The following is a 16,863-nucleotide window of genomic DNA, read 5'->3' as shown; positions in this document are numbered from 1 at the left end:
AACTGGAATCAGTATTTACAGACACTGCACTGTGTGAGAAACTGGAATCAGTGTTTACAGACACTGCACTGTGTGAGAAACTAGAATCAGTGTTTACAGACACTGCACTGTGTGAGAAACTGGAATCAGTGTTTACAGACACTGCACTGTGGGAAAAACTGGAATCAGTATTTACAGACACTGCACTGTGTGAGAAACTGGAATCAGTGTTTACAGACACTGCACTGTGAGAGGAACTGGAATCAGTGTTTACAGACACTGCACTGTGAGAGGAACTGGAATCAGTGTTTACAAACACTGCACTGTGTGAGAAACTGGAATCAGTGTTTACAGACACTGCACTGAGAGAGAAACTGGAATCAGTGTTTACAAACACTGCACTGTGAGAGAAACTGGAATCAGTGTTTACAGACACTGCACTGAGTGAGAAACCGGAATCAGTGTTTACAGACACTGCACTGAGAGAGAAACTGGAATCAGTGTTTACAAACACTGCACTGTGTGAGAAACTGGAATCAGTGTTTACAGACACTGCACTGAGTGAGAAACTGGAATCAGTGTTTACAGACACTGCACTGAGTGAGAAACCGGAATCAGTGTTTACAGACACTGCACTGTGTGAGAAACCGGAATCAGTATTTACAAACACTGCACTGTGTGAGAAACTGGAATCAGTGTTTACAGACACTGCACCGTGTGAGAAACCGGAATCAGTATTTACAGACACTGCACTGTGTGAGAAACTGGAATCAGTGTTTACAGACACTGCACTGTGTGAGAAACTGGAATCAGTGTTTACAGACACTGCACTGTGGGAAAAACTGGAATCAGTGTTTACAGACACTGCACTGAGAGAGAAACTGGAATCAGTGTTTACAAACACTGCACTGTGAGAGAAACTGGAATCAGTGTTTACAGACACTGCACTGTGGGAGAAACTGGAATCAGTGTTTACAGACACTGCACTGTGAGAGAAACTGGAATCAGTATTTACAGACACTGCACTGTGAGAGAAACTGGAATCAGTGTTTACAGACACTGCACTGTGAGAGAAACTGGAATCAGTGACTACAAACACTGCACTGTGTGAGAAACTGGAATCAGTATTTACAGACACTGCACTGAGAGAGAAACTAGAATCAGTGTTTACAGACACTGCACTGTGGGAGAAACTGGAATCAGTGTTTACAGACACTGCACTGTGGGAGAAACTGGAATCAGTGTTTACAGACACTGCACTGTGAGAGAAACTGGAATCAGTATTTACAGACACTGCACTGTGAGAGAAACTGGAATCAGTGTTTACAGACACTGCACTGTGAGAGAAACTGGAATCAGTGACTACAAACACTGCACTGTGTGAGAAACTGGAATCAGTATTTACAGACACTGCACTGAGAGAGAAACTAGAATCAGTGTTTACAGACACTGCACTGTGAGAGAAACTGGAATCAGTGTTTACAGACACTGCACTGTGGGAGAAACTGGAATCAGTGTTTACAGACACTGCACTGTGAGAGAAACTGGAATCAGTATTTACAGACACTGCACTGTGAGAGAAACTGGAATCAGTGTTTACAGACACTGCACTGTGAGAGAAACTGGAATCAGTGACTACAAACACTGCACTGTGTGAGAAACTGGAATCAGTATTTACAGACACTGCACTGAGAGAGAAACTAGAATCAGTGTTTACAGACACTGCACTGAGAGAGAAACTGGAATCAGTATTTACAGACACTGCACTGAGAGAGAAACTGGAATCAGTATTTACAGACACTGCACTGAGAGAGAAACTGGAATCAGTATTTACAGACACTGCACTGTGAGAGAAACTGGAATCAGTGTTTACAGACACTGCACTGTGAGAAACTGGAATCAGTGTTTACAGACACTGCACCGAGAGAGAAACTGGAATCAGTGTTTACAGACACTGCACTGTGTGAGAAACTGGAATCAGTGTTTACAGACACTGCACTGTGAGAAACTGGAATCAGTGTTTACAAACACTGCACTGTGTGAGAAACTGGAATCAGTGTTTACAGACACTGCACTGTGTGAGAAACTGGAATCAGTGTTTACAAACACTGCACTGTGTGAGAAACTGGAATCAGTGTTTACAGACACTGCACTGTGAGAGAAACTGGAATCAGTGTTTACAGATGCTGCACTTAGAGAGAAACTGGAATCAGTGTTTACAGACACTGCACTGTGTGAGAAACTGAAATCAGTGTTTACAGACACTGCACTGTGTGAGAAACTGGAATCAGTGTTTACAGACACTGCACTGTGTGAGAAACTGGAATCAGTGTTTACAAACACTGCACTGTGTGAGAAACTGGAATCAGTGTTTACAGACACTGCACTGTGTGAGAAACTGGAATCAGTGTTTACAGACACTGCACTGTGTGAGAAACTGGAATCAGTGTTTACAGACACTGCACTGTGAGAGAAACTGGAATCAGTGTTTACAAACACTGCACTGTGTGAGAAACTGGAATCAGTGTTTACAGACACTGCACTGTGTGAGAAACTGGAATCAGTGTTTACAAACACTGCACTGAGAGAGAAACTGGAATCAGTGTTTACAAACACTGCACTGAGAGAGAAACTGGAATCAGTGTTTACAGACACTGCACTGAGAGAGAAACTGGAATCAGTGTTTACAGACACTGCACTGTGTGAGAAACTGGAATCAGTGTTTACAGACACTGCACTGTGGGAGAAACTGGAATCAGTGTTTACAGACACTGCACTGTGAGAGAAACTGGAATCAGTGTTTACAGACACTGCACTGTGGGAGAAACTGGAATCAGTGTTTACAGACACTGCACTGTGTGAGAAACTGGAATCAGTGTTTACAGACACTGCACTGTGTGAGAAACTGGAATCAGTGTTTACAGACACTGCACTGTGTGAGAAACTGGAATCACTGGGAGGAAATTGTGTGGGGAAGTTGGATAATGTCTGAAAAGTGGATGGGCTTGTTGGGCCATGGGTGGAATGTGACTCTGAGCTGTGATGAGACAGGTCGGAATATCAGCTCTATCCCCACACCCAGCAGCAGTGAGATGGCACTTTCTGCATTCCGTATGTACCTTCCGATGGTGATGAGGGACATGGCCATGATGGAGCTGGTGAATGCTGATGGGTTGTCTTCATTCATCACCCAGTCTGTCATCCGCCCAGTGTAATAGGGTATCGCCATCTCCCCTGGGAATACATGAAGCAAGACTCTGTTGAGTAATCAACAAACACCCAGACAATTCACAGACGCTCCACCACACTGAAAGACAACAACTCATATAGAAATTCATGTGTAGAGAAACATCCCACCGTGCTATGCAGAGGCTGAATCAGACCCTGAGCACAAGAAATATTCGCAGGGAGCGACCAAAATATTTTCAAAGTGGTGGTTTTTAAAGTAGAGAGGCGGAGAGGTTTAGGGAGGGAAATCAAGAGCTGAGGGCCCAGGCAGCTGATGGCACGGCCACCAATGGCGGAACGATTAAAATCGGGGGTGCTCAAGAGGTCAGAATTGGAGGAGCGCAGAGATCTCGGGGGTGGGAGGGCTGGAGGAGATTACAGAGATAGGGAGAGGCGAGGCCTTGGAGTGATTTTAAAAAAGAATGAGATTATTAAAATTGAGGTGTTTTATTACGTTATAAAGGCGCTATATAAATATATAAGTAGTTGTTGTTGCTGAGGTGTTGCTGGACCGGGAGCCAATGTAGGTCAGCGAGCACTCGGGCGATGGGTGAACGGGACCTGGTGTGAGTTACGATACGGGCAGCAGATTTTTGGATGAACTTAAGTTTATGGAGGGTGCAAGGTGGGAGGCTGACCGAGAGCATTGGAATAGTCGAGTGTGGAGGGAACAAAGGCACGGAGGAGGGTTTCAGCAGCAGATGAGCTGAGGTGGGGGTGGAGACGGGCGATGTTAGAGGTGGTAGTGGGTGGTCTTGGTGATGGTATGGATGTGTGCTCAGAAGGTCATCTCGGGGTCAAATAGGATGCCAAGGTTGTGAATGGTCTGGTTCAACCTCAGACAGTGGCCAGGGAGAGGGATGGACTGGATGGCTAGAACCATCTCTGGATGGATGTTAAACTGCCATACCCATTCTCCTGACCCACCCTGTCCATGCCCCCTGACCCCAGACCCACCTCGTCTGTCCCCCGACCCACCTCGTCCGTGCCCCCCTGACCCCCAACCCACCCTGTCCGTGCTCCCTGACCCACCTCGTCCATCCCCCGACCCTGACCCACCTTGCCCATCCCCCCTGACCCCCAACCCACCTTGTCCGTCCCCCCTGACCCCCGACCCACCTCGTCCATCCCCCCTGACCCCGACCCACCTCGTCCATCCCCCGGACCCCCGACCCACCCTGTCTGTGCCCCCGATACCCGACCCACCTCGTCCGTCCCCCCTGACCCACCTCGTACATCCCCCGGACCCCCGACCCACCCTGTCTGTGCCCCCGATACCCGACCCACCTCGTCCGTCCCCCCTGACCCCGACCTACCTCGTCCATCCCCTGGACCCCCGACCCACCCTGTCCGTGCCCCCTGACCCCTGATCCACCTCGTCCATCCCCCCTGACCCACCTCGTCCGGACCCCCGACCCACCTCATCCGTCCCCCTTGACCCCCGACCCACCCTGTATGTCCACTGGCCCCCACCTGACCCCCTTGACCGTTTCTGGACCCCTACCCAACCCGTCCGTTCCCCCTGACCACCAACCCACCTCGTCCGTGCCCCCGACCCCTCCCACTCACACCATCCGACCCACCCTGACCGTCCACGCTGACCCCCACCCCCCGCCGTGCCAGGTCAGCGGTGCCGGTGTTGACCTTACCCAATGAAGACAGGACCAGGAAGACGGCCACGAGGAGGAAGCGGCCGATGTCCGGCTTCATATAGGACAGCAGTCTGGCCAGGGTGGCCCCCGACTTAGTCTCCTCCGCCGAGTACTGGTTCAGAGGCTGCGGGAGGAAGCGCTGGCAGATGATGAGGACCAAGCCTGTGATGATGTAGCTCAGGGCCACCGCGCGCCAGCTGTGGGACCCGTACAGGAGCTCATCGCAGGGAAGGTCAATGGCCGCTGCCAGGCTGACGTACACTGGCGGGAGCAGGCTACATATGGCCAGCACCAAGTGCAAGTCCTTCAGCTGCAGCCAGGCCGGGGGTGCAGACACCCGCCGGGTGAAGGCTTCGAGCGAGGCAGACAGCAGGCCCAACCGCAGCAGTGATGTGACCCAGAGCCCCAGCACCGGCTCAGATGGGCCCCACAGGTGCAGGCTGCGGCTCAGGATCCATGAGCCAATAACATCCAGCAGTGGGACGGAGATCAGAGCAGTGGAAGCAGTCATCCTCAGTCCAGGAGCCAGCGTTGAGTCTGAAATACAGGGAGAGCAATCCAGGTTAGATACCGCACCTCGGGGTTTAACCCGGGTTAAACACCGCACCTCGGGGTTTAACCCGGGTTACACACCGCACCTCGGGGTTTAACCCGGGTTACACACCGCACCTCGGGGTTTAACCCGGGTTACACACCGCACCTCGGGGTTTAACCCGGGTTACACACCGCACCTCGGGGTTTAACCCGGGTTACACACCGCACCTCGGGGTTTAACCCGGGTTACACACCGCACCTCGGGGTTTAACCCGGGTTACACACCGCACCTCGGGGTTTAACCCGGGTTACACACCGCACCTCGGGGTTTAACCCGGGTTACACACCGCACCTCGGGGTTTAACCCGGGTTACACACCGCACCTCGGGGTTTAACCCGGGTTACACACCGCACCTCGGGGTTTAACCCGGGTTACACACCGCACCTCGGGGTTTAACCCGAGTTAAATACCGCACCATGGGGTTTAACCCGGGTTAGATATAGCATTTCATAGAATCATAGAAAGTTACAGCACGGAAGGAGGCCATTTCAGCCCATCGTGTCCGCGCCGGCCAACAAAGAGCTATACAGCCTAATCCCACTTCCCAGCTCTTGGTTCGTAGCCCTGCAGGTTAGAGCATCCCAAGTGCACATCCAAGTACCTTTTAAATGTGGTTAGGGTTCCTGCCTCTTCCACCCTTTCAGGCAGTGAGTTCCAGACCCCCACAACCCTCTGGGTGAAGACATTTCTCCTCAAATCCCCTCTAAACCTTCCACCAATTACTTTAAATCTGTGCCCCCTGGCTTCTGACCCCTCTGCTAATTGAAATAGGTCCTTTCTGTCCACTTTATCTAGGCCCCTCATAATTTTATACACCTCAATAAGGTCTCTCCTCAGCCTCCTCTGTTCCAAGGAAAACAGACCCAACCTATCCAGTCTTTCCTCATAGCTAAGATTCTCTACTCCCGGCAACATCCTTGTAAATCTCCTCTGTACCCTCTCTAGTGCAATCACATCTTTCCTGTAATGTGGTGACCAGAACTGCACACAGTACTCTAGCTGAGGCCTAACTAGTGTTTTATACAGTTGAAGCATAACCCCCTGCTCTTGTATTCTATGTCACGGCTAATAAAGGCAAGCATTCCGTATGCCTTCTTAACCGCCATATCTACCTGGCCTGCTACCTTCAGGGATCTGTGGACATGCACTCCAAGGTCCCTTTCTTCCTCTACACTACTCAGTGTCCTACCATTTAATGTGTATTCACTTTCCTTGTTAGCCCTCCCCAAATGCATTACCTCACACTTCTCCGGATTGAATTCCATTTGTCACTGTTCTGCCCACCTGACCAATTTATTGATATCTTCCTGCAGTCAACAGCTTCCTTCTTCAGTATCAACCACACAGCTGATTTTAGTATCATCTGCAAACTTCTTAATCATACCCCTTTTATTCAAGTCTAGATCATTGATATATACCACAAAAAACAAGGGACCCAGTACTGAGCTCTGCGGAACCCCACTGGAAACAGCCTTCCAGTCACAAAAACACCCATCAATCATTACCCTCTGCTTCCTGTCTCCGAGCCAGTTTTGAATCCAACTTGACACTTTTTCCTGGATCCCATGGGCTTTTAACTTCGTGACCAGTCTGCCATGTGGAACCTTATCAAAAGCCTTGCTAAAGTCCATATACACTACATCAAATGCACTACACTCATCTACCTGCCTTGTTACCTCCTCAAAATATTCAATCAAGTTTGTCAAACACGACCTTCCCTTAACAAATCCGTGCTGACTATCCTTGATTAATCCATGTCTTTCTAAATGAAGATTTATCCTGTCCTTCAGAATTCTTTCCAATAATTTTCCCACCACCAAGGTTAGGTTGACTGGCCTGTAATTACTCGGCCTATCCTTTTCTCCCTTTTTAAACAAGGGTACCACATTAGCAGTCCTCCAGTCCTTCGGCACCACACCTGAAGCCAGAGAGGATTGAAAAATGATGGTCAGGGCCTCTGCTATTTCCTCTTTTGCTTCGCTTAACAGCCTGGGATACATTTCATCCAGGCCTGGGGATTTATCCACTTTTAAAGCTACTAAACCCCTTAATACTTCCTCTCTCACTATGTTTATTTCATCTGAGTTAAATACAGCACCTCAGGGTTTAACCTGGGTTAGATAATGCACCTTGCGGTTTAAGCCAGGTTAAATACTGCACCACAGGGTTCACTCCGGGTTAAATACTGCATCTCGTGGTTTAACCCGGGTTAAATACTGCACCCTGGGGGTTTAACTCGGGTTAAATACTGCACCTCGCCGTTTAACCTGGGTTAAATACTGCACCTCGTGGTTTAACCCAGGTTAAATACGGCACCTCGCGGTTTAACCCAGGTTAAATACGGCACCTCGCGGTTTAACCCAGGTTAAATACTGCACCTCGCGGTTTAACCCAGGTTAAATATTGCACCTCGGGGTTAACCTGGGTTAAATACTGCACATCAGGGTTTAACCCGGGTTAAATACCGCACCACGGGGTTTAACCCGGGTTAGATACTGCACCTTGGGGTTTAACCCGAGTTAAATACAGCACCTTGGGGTTCACTCCGGGTTAAATGCTGCACCTCACGGTTTAACCCGGGTTAAATACTGCACCACGGGTTTAACCCGGGTTAGATACTGCACCCTGGGTGTTTAACGTGGGTTAAATACTACACCTCGCGGTTTAACCTGGGTTAAATAATGCACCTCAGGGTTTAACCTGGATTAAATACTGCACCTTGCGGTTTAACCCGGGTTAAATACTGCACCACGGGGTTTAACCCAGGTTAGATACTGCACTATGGGATTTAACCCGGGTTGGATACTGCACCTTGGGGTTTAACCCGAGTTAAATATAGCACCTCGGGGTTCACTCCGGGTTAAATACTGCACCTCGTGGTTTAACCTTGATTAAATACTGCACCTTGGGATTTAACCTGGGTTAAATACTGCACTACGGGGTTTAACCCGGGTTAGATATTGCACCTCGGGGTTTAACCCGGGTTAAATACTGCACCTCGCTGTTAACTTGGGTTAAATACTGCACCTCGCGGTTTAACCCAGGTTAAATACTGCATCACGGGGTTTAACCCGGGTTAAATACTGCACCACGGGGTTTAATCTGGGTTAAATACTGCACCTCGCTGTTTAACCCAGCTTAAATACTGCACCTCGTGGTTTAACCCGGATTAAATTCTGCACCTCGGGTTTTAACCTGGGTTAAATACTGCACCTTGCTGTTTAACCCGGGTTAAATACTGCACCACAAGGTTTAACCCGGGTTAAATACTGCACCTCGGGGTTTAACCTGGGTTAAATACTGCACCTCGGGGTTTAACCCGAGTTAAAAACAGGAATCACTGGGAGATACAAATTCAGCACTGTGCTCAGTCCCAGCAATTCACTCAGGAAGAAAGGTGCAGCCAGCTCCATTCAACCTGAACTATGAGTTTGTCTTGGAGCTATGCCCTGTGTGACACTGCTTCCACCCCTGAAAGGCTGATTCCAGCAACACAAAACTCAGGGCAGGCAAAAAAAGGATCTCTTGTTCAATAATCCCTATGTATATTATCACCGGATGTCTACATGGTCCCAGGCTGTGTATTTTATCCCTGGATGTGTACACGGTCCCAGGGTATGTATTTTATTCCTGGATGTGTACACGGTCCCATGCTGTGTATATTATCACTGGATGTGTACACGGTCCCAGGGTATGTATTTTATTCCTGGATGTGTACATGGCCCCAGGGTATGTATTTTATTCCTGGATGTGTACATGGTCCCATGCTGTGTATATTATCACTGGATGTGTACATGGTCCCATGCTGTGTATATTATCACTGGATGTGTATATGGTCCCATGCTGTGTATATTATCACTGGATGTGTACATGGTCCCATGCTGTGTATATTATCACTGGATGTGTACATGGTCCCATGCTGTGTATATTATCACTGGATGTGTACATGGTCCCAGGCTGTGTATATTATCACTGGATGTGTACATGGTCCCAGGCTGTGTATTTTATTCCTGGATGTGTACATGGCCCCAGGGTATGTATTTTATTCCTGGATGTGTACATGATCCCAGGGTATGTATTTTATTCCTGGATGTGTACATGGTCCCATGCTGTGTATATTATCACTGGATGTGTACATGGTCCCATGCTGTGTATATTATCACTGGATGTGTACATGGTCCCAGGCTGTGTATTTTATTCCTGGATGTGTACATGGTCCCATGCTGTGTATATTATCACTGGATGTGTACATGGTCCCATGCTGTGTATATTATCACTGGATGTGTATATGGTCCCATGCTGTGTATATTATCACTGGATGTGTACATGGTCCCAGGCTGTGTATTTTATTCCTGGATGTGTACATGGTCCCAGGGTATGTATTTTATTCCTGGATGTGTACATGGTCCCATGCTGTGTATATTATCACTGGATGTGTACATGGTCCCATGCTGTGTATATTATCACTGGATGTGTACATGGTCCCAGGCTGTGTATATTATCACTGGATGTGTACATGGTCCCAGGCTGTGTATTTTATTCCTGGATGTGTACATGGCCCCAGGGTATGTATTTTATTCCTGGATGTGTACATGATCCCAGGGTATGTATTTTATTCCTGGATGTGTACATGGTCCCATGCTGTGTATATTATCACTGGATGTGTACATGGTCCCATGCTGTGTATATTATCACTGGATGTGTACATGGTCCCAGGCTGTGTATTTTATTCCTGGATGTGTACATGGTCCCAGGGTATGTATTTTATTCCTGGATGTGTACATGGTCCCATGCTGTGTATATTATCACTGGATGTGTACATGGTCCCATGCTGTGTATATTATCACTGGATGTGTACATGGTCCCAGGCTGTGTATATTATCACTGGATGTGTACATGGTCCCAGGCTGTGTATTTTATTCCTGGATGTGTACATGGCCCCAGGGTATGTATTTTATTCCTGGATGTGTACATGGCCCCAGGGTATGTATTTTGTTCCTGGATGTGTACATGGTCCCATGCTGTGTATATTATCACTGGATGTGTACATGGCCCCAGGGTATGTATTTTATTCCTGGATGTGTACATGATCCCAGGGTATGTATTTTATTCCTGGATGTGTACATGGTCCCATGCTGTGTATATTATCACTGGATGTGTACATGGTCCCATGCTGTGTATATTATCACTGGATGTGTACATGGCCCCAGGGTATGTATTTTATTCCTGGATGTGTACACTAGCAAAAATTTAAAGCCCATGGGATTAAAGGCCAGTGGCTGCGTGGATACAAAATTGGCTAAGAGACAGAAAGCAGAGAGTAATGGTGAACGGTTGTTTATCAGACTGGAAGTAGTATAGAGCGGTGTGCCCCAGGGGTCGGTATTGGGACCACTGCTCTTTTTGATATAGATTAGTGATCTGGACTTGGGTATACAGGGCACAATTTCAAGGTTTGCAGATGACACGAAACTCGGAAATGTAGTAAAGGGTGAGGAGGACACTAACAGACTTCAGGAGGATGGACAGACAGGCTGAGGAAATGGGCAGGCACATGGCAGATGAAGTTTAATGCAGAGAAGGGAGATGATGCCTTTTGGAAGGAAGAATGAGGAGAGCCAATATAAACTAAATGGTACAATTTTAAAGAGGGTGCAGGAACAGAGAGACCTGCGGGTGTATGCACACAAATCTTTAAAGGTGGCAGGACCATTTGAGAAGGCTGTTAAAAAGGCATACAAGATCCTTGGTTTTGTAAACAGAGGCACAGAGAACAAAAAGTACAGATACTGTACTGTATACACTATCCCGGACTGTCGACACTATCTATCCCTGGTTGTTCCTGGAGTCAGATTTCTCCCATTTACTGACCTGTTTCTGGTCGAGTGGAGCCGCCGGCCGATTCCGAACCTCCTTTGAATGGAAATACACAAACTGAAAGAGCGTCTCCGGTTCCGGGTGCGAGAGCGGCTCGGCTCCGGAACGGCACCGGGGAAGCAGGTGTTGAAGACTGTCTGTGGCCCGTGTCGGTGCCGCTCTGTCGGGAATCCCCGGTCTCAAACTGCCGGTCCCGCCTCCCACATCAGTCAAAGCGAAACTGAAACCCAAACCAGCGCCGGAGCGGCACAGCCTATATAGTCTTCAACATATAGATAGTCTTCAACATATAGTCAGCGTTCAACATATAGATCGAGTCTTCAACCTATAGTTAGCGTTCAACATATAGATCGAATCTTCAACATATAGTCAGCGTTCAACATATAGATCGAATCTTCAACATATAGTCAGCGTTCAACATATAGATAGTCTTCAACATATAGTCAGCGTTCAACATATAGATCGAGTCTTCAACATATAGTCAGCGTTCAACATATAGATAGTCTTCAACATATAGTCAGCGTTCAACATATAGATAGTCTTCAACATATAGTCAGCGTTCAACATATAGATAGTCTTCAACATATAGTCAGCGTTCAACATATAGATAGTCTTCAACATATAGTCAGCGTTCAACATATAGATCGAGTCTTCAACATATAGTCAGCGTTCAACATATAGATCGAGTCTTCAACATATAGTCAGCGTTCAACATATAGATCGAGTCTTCAACATATAGTCAGCGTTCAACATATAGATCGAGTCTTCAACATATAGTCAGCGTTCAACATATAGATCGAGTCTTCAACCTATAGTCAGCGTTCAACATATAGATCGAGTCTTCAACATATAGTCAGCGTTCAACATATAGATAGTCTTCAACATATAGTCAGCGTTCAACATATAGATAGTCTTCAACATATAGATCGAGTCTTCAACATATAGTCAGCGTTCAACATATAGATCGAGTCTTCAACATATAGTCAGCGTTCAACATATAGATAGTCTTCAACATATAGTCAGCGTTCAACATATAGATCGAGTCTTCAACCTATAGTCAGCGTTCAACATATAGTCAGCGTTCAACATATAGATCGAGTCTTCAACCTATAGTCAGCGTTCAACATATAGATCGAGTCTTCAACATATAGTCAGCGTTCAACATATAGATCGAGTCTTCAACCTATAGTCAGCGTTCAACATATAGATCGAGTCTTCAACCTATAGTCAGCGTTCAACATATAGATCGAGTCTTCAACCTAGTCAGCGTTCAACATATAGATCGAGTCTTCAACATATAGTCAGCGTTCAACATATAGATCGAGTCTTCAACCTATAGTCAGCGTTCAACATATAGATCGAGTCTTCAACCTATAGTCAGCGTTCAACATATAGATCGAGTCTTCAACCTAGTCAGCGTTCAACATATAGATCGAGTCTTCAACCTATAGTCAGCGTTCAACATATAGACCGAGTCTTCAACATATAGTCAGCGTTCAACATATGGATCGAGTCTTCAACCTATAGTCAGCGTTCAACATATAGATCGAGTCTTCAACCTATAGTCAGCGTTCAACATATAGATCGAGTCTTCAACCTATAGTCAGCGTTCAACATATAGACCGAGTCTTCAACATATAGTCAGCGTTCAACATATAGATCGAGTCTTCAACCTATAGCCAGCATTCAACATATAGATCGAGTCTTCAACCTATAGTCAGCGTTCAACATATAGATCGAGTCTTCAACCTATAGTCAGCGTTCAACATATAGATCGAGTCTTCAACCTATATAGTCTTCAACATATAGACCGAGTCTTCAACATATAGTCAGCGTTCAACATATAGATCGAATCTTCAACCTATATAGTCTTCAACATATAGACCGAGTCTTCAACATATAGTCAGCGTTCAACATATAGATCGAGTCTTCAACCTATAGTCAGCGTTCAACATATAGATCGAGTCTTCAACCTATAGTCAGCGTTCAACATATAGACCGAGTCTTCAACATATAGTCAGCGTTCAACATATAGATCGAGTCTTCAACCTATAGTCAGCGTTCAACATATAGACCGAGTCTTCAACCTATAGTCAGCGTTCAACATATAGACCGAGTCTTCAACATATAGTCAGCGTTCAACATATAGATCGAGTCTTCAACCTATAGTCAGCATTCAACATATAGATCGAGTCTTCAACCTATAGTCAGCGTTCAACATATAGATCGAGTCTTCAACCTAGTCAGCGTTCAACATATAGATCGAGTCTTCAACATATAGTCAGCGTTCAACATATAGATCGAGTCTTCAACCTATAGTCAGCGTTCAACATATAGATCGAGTCTTCAACCTATAGTCAGCGTTCAACATATAGATCGAGTCTTCAACCTAGTCAGCGTTCAACATATAGATCGAGTCTTCAACCTATAGTCAGCGTTCAACATATAGACCGAGTCTTCAACATATAGTCAGCGTTCAACATATGGATCGAGTCTTCAACCTATAGTCAGCGTTCAACATATAGATCGAGTCTTCAACCTATAGTCAGCGTTCAACATATAGATCGAGTCTTCAACCTATAGTCAGCGTTCAACATATAGACCGAGTCTTCAACATATAGTCAGCGTTCAACATATAGATCGAGTCTTCAACCTATAGTCAGCATTCAACATATAGATCGAGTCTTCAACCTATAGTCAGCGTTCAACATATAGATCGAGTCTTCAACCTATAGTCAGCGTTCAACATATAGATCGAGTCTTCAACCTATATAGTCTTCAACATATAGACCGAGTCTTCAACATATAGTCAGCGTTCAACATATAGATCGAGTCTTCAACCTATATAGTCTTCAACATATAGACCGAGTCTTCAACATATAGTCAGCGTTCAACATATAGATCGAGTCTTCAACCTATAGTCAGCGTTCAACATATAGATCGAGTCTTCAACCTATAGTCAGCGTTCAACATATAGACCGAGTCTTCAACATATAGTCAGCGTTCAACATATAGATCGAGTCTTTAACCTATAGTCAGCGTTCAACATATAGACCGAGTCTTCAACCTATAGTCAGCGTTCAACATATAGACCGAGTCTTCAACATATAGTCAGCGTTCAACATATAGATCGAGTCTTCAACCTATAGTCAGCGTTCAACATATAGATCGAGTCTTCAACCTATAGTCAGCATTCAACATATAGATCGAGTCTTCAACCTATAGTCAGCGTTCAACATATAGATCGAGTCTTCAACCTATATAGTCTTCAACATATAGACCGAGTCTTCAACCTATAGTCAGCGTTCAACATATAGATCGAGTCTTCAACCTATATAGTCTCCAACATATAGATCGAGTCTTCAACCTATAGTCAGCGTTCAACATATAGATCGAGTCTTCAACCTATAGTCAGCGTTCAACATATAGACCGAGTCTTCAACCTATATAGTCTTCAACATATACAGTGTCCAACATATAGACCAAGTGCCCAACATATGTACAGAGCATCCAACATATAGACCCGAGTTCAACTTACAGACCGAGTTTACAATGGTGCACTATATATAGAATGTATAACATACAGGGAGTGCACAACATATAGAGTGTGTGTATGATATTTAGAGTGTGGCAATTTAGTGTGCCAATACGCACAGTGTGTACATTATTTGCAAGGTTTATATGTGTAATATGTAGAATGCACATAATATATATCATGTAGTGCGTGCACATATATAGTGTATTATATAGTGTGTACAATAGTGTGTGCACAGTGAATGCAGATTGTGCGCACATTATATACTGGATATGTACATCATACACAGAGGGGTACAAAATGTATAGTATGTGTATGTTTTCTACAGTGTGTACAATATATACAGGTCTCTCTGTCTGTTTCTATCCCAGTCGGACTATCTCTCTGTCTTTCTCTTGAGCTCATCCAAAACTCTGCTGCCCGTATCCGAACTCACACCAAGTCCTGTTCACCCATCACCCCCTGTGCTCACTGCCCCGTATCCGAACTCACACCAAGTCCCGTTCACCCATCACCCCCTGTGCTCACTGCCCCGTATCCGAACTCACACCAAGTCCCGTTCACCCATCACCCCCTGTGCTCACTGCCCCGTATCCGAACTCACACCAAGTCCTGTTCACCCATCACCCCCTGTGCTCACTGCCCCGTATCCGAACTCACACCAAGTCCCGTTCACCCATCACCCCCTGTGCTCACTGCCCCGTATCCGAACTCACACCAAGTCCCGTTCACCCATCACCCCCTGTGCTCACTGCCCCGTATCTGAACTCACACCAAGTCCTGTTCACCCATCACCCCGTGCTCACTGCCCCGTATCCGAACTCACACCAAGTCCTGTTCACCCATCACCCCCTGTGCTCACTGCCCCGTATCCGAACTCACACCAAGTCCTGTTCACCCATCACCCCCTGTGCTCACTGCCCCGTATCCGAACTCACACCAAGTCCCGTTCACCCATCACCCCCTGTGCTCGCTGCCCCGTATCCGAACTCACACCAAGTCCCGTTCACCCATCACCCCCTGTGCTCACTGCCCCGTATCCGAACTCACACCAAGTCCCGTTCACCCATCACCCCCTGTGCTCACTGACCTACATTGGCTCCCAGTCCGACAAAGCCTAGATTTTAAAATTCTCATCCTTGTTTTCAAATCCCTCCATGGCCTCGCCCTTCCCGATCTCTGTAATCTCCTCCAGCCCCACAATCCTCCAGGATATCTGCGCTCCTCCAATTCTGGCCTCTTCCACATCCCCAATTTTAACCACTCAACCATTGCCGGCCATGCCTTCAGCTGCCGAGCCCCTAAAGCTCTGGAATTCCCTCCGTAAACCTCTCCGCCTCTTTCCTCTTTTAAAACGCTCCGAAAAAGTTGGTCCTTTGACCAAACCCTGTCCTAATATCTCTTTGTAGTTCGGTGTCAAATTCTGTTCGATAATGCTCCTGTGAAGCACCGTGGGACGTTTTACTGCGATAAAGGTGCTATTTAAATGCAAGTTGTTGTTGCCTCTATCTCTATTTGACTCTCACTCTGATAAACTCCTTCCTGTGACTCACTCCAGAAATCCCCAGCTCCACACAGTTTCCCTTTCACTTTAAAGACCAGGGGTTTATTTCTAGGGACATTCCCGACACACACCATTCCCACACCCCTCCTCAGTGTGAGCAGCTCACACGCACCCTGACATACTCGGTCTGTTATTGCAGCTCAATTACAGCAGTGCGAAGGGGTGACGACCAATCAGAATAAAGCTCTGCCTCGAGTCATCGGTTGCCGGGCAGAGTGTGGGAATTCAGGTTTGATTCTCACTCTGACAGCTCCCGCGGCCGCTGCTGCTGCCCCCTACCGGCAACAACAACTCCCTGGGCCAGGCACCAGTCAATAGGAATAGGAAAGGTGCGGGAGGGAGGGCTTCGCATTCCCGGGGCATTGGGACCAGTTCTGGGGCAGGAGGGGCCTGTACAAGGTGGACAGGTTGCACCTCAACAGGCCTGGGATCA

At 46.7% G+C, this 16,863-nt stretch overlaps 1 protein-coding gene across 2 annotated transcripts in view; it reads right to left on the bottom strand.

Moving 5' to 3' along the window:
* Window positions 1-16,863, bottom strand: part of tap1 (transporter 1, ATP-binding cassette, sub-family B (MDR/TAP)) — a 107,804-nt gene that overhangs the window by 69,054 nt on the left and 21,887 nt on the right. The window contains exons 1-3 of one of the 2 annotated variants that reach the window (XM_085974645.1): window positions 11,326-11,523; window positions 4,857-5,396; window positions 3,099-3,213 (exon numbers count right to left, since the gene is read on the bottom strand). In XM_085974645.1, coding sequence (XP_085830771.1) covers window positions 3,099-3,213; window positions 4,857-5,370 — 629 coding nt within the window. In that variant the 5' untranslated portion in view covers window positions 5,371-5,396; window positions 11,326-11,523. Of the gene's footprint in view, window positions 1-3,098; window positions 3,214-4,856; window positions 5,397-11,325; window positions 11,524-16,863 lie in introns of those variants that run through there. The other variant, XM_085974644.1, reaches the window with a different exon arrangement.

Source organism: Somniosus microcephalus, unplaced genomic scaffold, assembly GCF_052327205.1.
Source record: "Somniosus microcephalus isolate GS21.2 unplaced genomic scaffold, FLI_Smic_1.0 unresolved_chr1, whole genome shotgun sequence".
NCBI lineage: Eukaryota > Metazoa > Chordata > Chondrichthyes > Squaliformes > Somniosidae > Somniosus > Somniosus microcephalus.
Note: the sequence above shows the minus strand (reverse complement) of the source record. Positions and strands in the feature narration are given on the sequence as shown.